This window comes from Notolabrus celidotus, chromosome 18 (assembly GCF_009762535.1).
Source record: "Notolabrus celidotus isolate fNotCel1 chromosome 18, fNotCel1.pri, whole genome shotgun sequence".
NCBI lineage: Eukaryota > Metazoa > Chordata > Actinopteri > Labriformes > Labridae > Notolabrus > Notolabrus celidotus.
This window is the reverse complement of record NC_048289.1, coordinates 24,075,181-24,080,231: the sequence shown is the minus strand read 5'-3', so window position 1 is coordinate 24,080,231 and position 5,051 is coordinate 24,075,181. Positions and strand designations below refer to the sequence as shown.

The 5,051-nt window shown below is 40.1% G+C and overlaps 1 protein-coding gene across 1 annotated transcript; it reads left to right on the top strand.

Annotated features, from left to right (window-relative positions):
- The first annotated feature begins 692 nt into the window (after positions 1-692).
- On the top strand, positions 693-4,649 carry LOC117830555 (probable low-specificity L-threonine aldolase 2). Its single transcript, XM_034708729.1, has 7 exons — positions 693-1,130; positions 2,919-3,002; positions 3,088-3,176; positions 3,256-3,441; positions 3,581-3,718; positions 3,863-4,055; positions 4,141-4,649. Exons 1-7 carry the CDS (start codon positions 746-748, stop codon positions 4,446-4,448), a joined length of 1,383 nt encoding a protein of 460 aa, XP_034564620.1. The 5' UTR covers positions 693-745; the 3' UTR covers positions 4,449-4,649.
- The last annotated feature ends 402 nt before the right edge of the window (positions 4,650-5,051 follow it).

Here is a 5,051-nt window from a genome sequence, read left to right as displayed (position 1 = left end):
TAATCATCTGTTCTCATCTTTCATTCCACTACATGGAAGTTACTATGTGACTTGGCACATTCACAAATAACTACTGTATCCATCGAAATCGCACTGTTCTTCACACTGTGTATGTTTGTTTTTAAATAACCTGGTGCAATTTTTATCGTGCAATAACTTACTTTATCTATTTATCAGATAGAAATGTACATAGTGTGTATATATCTGTAATAGTTGCCATATTTTATTTTATTTTTACTTTATTTTATTTTATTATATTATATTTTACCCTTGTCATTGCTATTATTACAGTTATTATATTTTTTAACTATGTTAGTACATTGTTGTATTCCCCTGTCCTGTGTTGTAAGCTGCTGTAACAAAAGAATTTCCCCCAATGTGGGACCAGTAAAGTATATCTTATCTTATCTTATCTTATCTTATCTTATCTTATCTTATCTTATCTTATCTTAGTAGAAAATGGGTTATTAAATGCTAACACACTATTGCCACAAGATGGCAATGCTTTATCAGTAATTGCTTGTGAATTTAGACAAGAAACTAAGAAGGTGCAAAACTTATCCTCAGCTAAACACAACTGCATTCACTTCAATGCACTTAAGAGATCATCAAGACATTGCTCTCAATAATTGTAATTTAGGGAAAATTAACATTTGAGAGCGGCGGGATTCGAACCCACACCATCGAAATGACTGGAGCCTGAAACCTGGGTGGATAGGTAATCCATTAACCGTCCTTGGAGTCAATGATTATCGATTGCGAGAGAACCAGATCGAAGTTCAACACAAACAATATCATTGAGCACAGTTTCTGGAGCTGCATCATGTCTCTTAAAACCCTCTCCAGGGGGGTTTTGTTCAAACTTTTTAAACACAGTGTCTCCTCTTCTGAGAAATCATTCAGAGCAGGACAGCCAGCAGCAGCAGCAGCAGTGCAAGGACGAAGCTCCATGCGGTGGTATTACAACAACCCTGTGAAAGATGGGTACCCTGCTACAGGACAGGCGGCCCACGTCCAGGTGGTGGACCTCCGCAGCGACACGGTGACGAAGCCCGGGCCGGCGATGCGTCAGGCCATGGCGGAGGCCGAGGTCGGAGACGACGTGATGGGAGAAGACCCCACGGTGAACGGTTAGACCGGACATGGCAAGCAGCGTTTGATCCAACACACGTCATTCAATATTTAAGATCCATGAGCGCACTTCACTTTGTCAACACTGTATCCTCACCTTATTTATACTGTCTATGATCCGCACTAGTAAGCAGGGGCGTGTCCAGAACTGTTTGACCAGGGTGGCCCAACTGAGGCTCTCACATAGGAAGGGGTGGCCAGTGCATTTACAAATAAATAACATTTACCCTTTCTGTCTTTACAACCTACTTTCATTAAAGTATTAAACTGTTTTTATATTAATTTTTAACTTAAAGAAAAACATGACAAAGTGGCATAAATCTTTTTTTTTTCAAAGATCTTTCAATTTAGATTTTGACACATTACAAAAAAAGATCAATGCAAGCAATTCAAGGAAGTGATGTTTTTGCATAAGAAACACATTCAATAAATGAATAAAGAAACAAGCCAATAATATGTGATAATAACTTAAAATAAAAGATTGATAAGCACTCAAGCAGGAAAATAAAGAATAGTGAAACTATAATTTGATGAGTAGGTGAATATCAAAAAATAAATAATTGAAAAAGGTAAAAGAGCAATAGAATAAAAATACAAATATATGTCCATATACATCCAGATAGGCATAAATCTTCTAAGCTTAATTATTTAAGGGCTTACAAAAGATGTTTTTCAAAGTCCCATTTGAGGGCACTAATAAAGAAGTCTACGGTCAGCCTTTTAACTCATCCCAAATTATAGATTTTAATAGAAACCCCACCTCTGACAAGGCAAACAGCCAATCATAGTTTAGGATTATGGGGTGGTCCCTGGGGTGGCCGATTGGATTTCAAGGGGTTCCAGTGCCACCCTTGACCACCCCTCTGGACATGCCACTGATAGTAAGATATGTATTTACAGAAATTCAGTGACATTCTTGGTAGAATTGTATTTCAAGATATCTCAATTTAATTTCGCTCAGCCAAAACTATTTTTGAGACATCTTTAAATCCTTTAAAATAGTAAAAGTACAAAGTCATTTTCTTTACAGAGTGAACATTTTGGATGTATGTAGTAGAATCCTACGGTGACCCTGAAGTGCAAGTCACAACGGCAATTCAGAAAACACTACAACATTAACCAAACCGGAAGAAGTAGGTACCCTCGGTCCAATCAGCGACCGGTCATGTCCCCCGAGGGTAACTACTTCTTCCGGTTTGGTTAATGTTGTAGTGTTTTCTGATTTGCACTTCAGGGCCACTGTAGAATCCTTATTGGCAAAAATAATCCCTTTCATTTCTGATATCTACATTCCAGTTGTTACCAGTCATGATTTTACTGTAATTTGTGATAAATCCAAAATTATTTTTTTTTTTTTAAACACTCAAATGTCCACAACATCATTTTGAATATACAAAGATACATTGTGACTATTGCTAAATTCATCATGGATATCCACATATCACATTATGCCTAATAAAATACAATTTAAGATGTACACAAATAGAATAATAAAAATACACAATTTGAATTAAGATAATCACAAATACATCACTGACACCTCTTAATAGGTAACTAAGAAGTTATTTTGTTATGTTATTGAATAGTCAAGTCCTAGGAGCTTTTGAATTTAGTTGTGCAGAATAAGACATGAATAAGTACTTTTAAATTAATTCTACAGAAGTAATACCTTTTTTATTTGCAGGCTTAATAGCAAATATCTGATGGTGGACATATGAATGTTTATCGCATTAGTTACACTGTAAATTTCTACCCTAATCTCTCAGTATTTGACTGAATTTCTGCAGAGTTGCAGAACATCGCAGCTGACATGTTTGGGATGGAGGCTGCTCTGTTTGTTCCCACTGGAACCATGAGTAACCTGATCGCAGGTGAGCTGAGCATTTAGAGGCAGAGTCTGAATCAGATTTAATTTGGTCAGAATAATCATAAACGTGCACGCATTTTATTTTGCAGTGATGGTGCACTGCAGGGAGAGGGGAGACGAGATGATTGTGGGCGACCTGTCCCATTTGCACATCTATGAGCAAGGAGGGAGCGCACAGGTGAGTGGATCAGAGCTGCAGACTCTTGCACTGGTCGGGCTATCATCTGAATTGAATGTGTGTTTGTGTGTTGACACAGCTGGCCGGTGTCCACGCCACCACAGTGACCACCCTCCCTGATGGAACATTTGACTTGGATCAGATGGAGTCAAAGATCCGCCACGGTTACCCAGACCCCCACTACCCCCGCTCACGCCTCGTATGTGTGGAGAACACGCACAACATTCAGGGAGGGCGTGTGCTGCCTTTGACCTTCCTGCAGAAGGTGTGTGTAGATTTAAACTCAAGCAAAGCTCATGCTAACAGAAAAATATGTGTGAACATTTGAATGCAGCTGTAATACTTTCCTTGCAGCAGCTCTCACAGGTCTTATCATGTTCTTCTGGTTTGTTTCCCTCTCTAAGGTACGTGCTATGGCAGATAAATATGGTCTGCTGGTTCACATGGACGGAGCCAGGCTGATGAATGCTGCTGTGGCGCAGGGGGTGCCTCCATCCACCATACTGCAGCACACACACACCGTCAGTGTGTGCTTATCTAAGGTAAGACTGTGAAAAAACACACACAACATGAACCAACTTAAGATTGATCTCCTCTTCTTTTGAAAGCCAGCATGGTAGCAAAGTAAGAACCTGCAGACAAACAGCATTTTTCTAACGTCAAATCCACATCCCTGTGTTTGACAGGGTTTGGGTGCTCCTGTGGGAACCATGCTGGCTGGACCCAAAGACTTCATATCCCGAGCACTCCGATGCCGTAAAGCATTAGGTGGAGGGATGCGACAGGCTGGTGTTCTTGCAGCAGCTGGAAAACTGTCTTTACTGGAGATGGTAGGAAGACTGGAGGAGGATCATCATAATGCAAGAACTTTTGCTCAAGGTGAGTAGCTCATTTTCTGTCCATGATACTTTATCAGTTGTGGCCCTCTCCATTACATCTCTTTGTTCCATCCCCTCTCCTTTAGCTCTACTCAACTGTGACCCTCCTCTATTTGATGTCGACCTGACCACTGTGGAAACAAACATCCTGCGTTTCCGTCTTCAGGAGCCGAGCTTGAGCCCCCCTGAGTTCTGTGCCCGCATGGGCCAGGTTGGCGATGGAGAGGAAGCCGCACTGGGTCAGGGGATAAAAGTTCTCATGTACCCTCATTATAGCAATTCAGTACGGGCTGTGTGGCATCTTGGGATTTCTCCTGAAGATACACAGCTGGCCATTCGGAAAATGCAGTTTGTGGCTTCTCAGTACTTAAAGGAAAAGCTCAGGGCTCAGTGAAACCTGATAATTTACAAGGTGTGTAGTCTGCTCACTAGGACTGATCAGAGTAAATGAATGGACTAATCTAGAAAAGGATAAACTGGACAATACATTGAGTCTTTTTGTATTGCAGTCGTCTTAATATAATAAATTTCACCCAATCCAGTTTGCAGTACGCTCATACAAAGAATATACAATCATTAAATCTGTTGAACTATTGTTTTTGTCTTGTTTCATTCATTTATTTTGTGTGTATATTTTTGTTGAACTAAAACCTGTTAATGTTTGTCTTTACAGACTTGATACTGTGAGTATTATGGTCTGACGAAACTGTTATTAAAACATTGTAGTGGAAAATGGGTTATTAAATGCCAACACACTATGGCAGGCATGTCCAAAGTACGGCCCGGGGGCCAACTGCAGCCCAAGGTCCATTTATTCATGGCCCCAAGCTTCCATCTTGGATTGTGTTATTTATAGCAGACTTTAATCACCTTCTGAATCATCTGTACATTTGCAGTTTCTTGCAAGCACACAAGCAAAACTAAATCAATCCAGAAACGTCCTCAGCTTCATATGGACTACTTTTATAAAGCCAAAGCACTGGGAATTCTGCAAGAC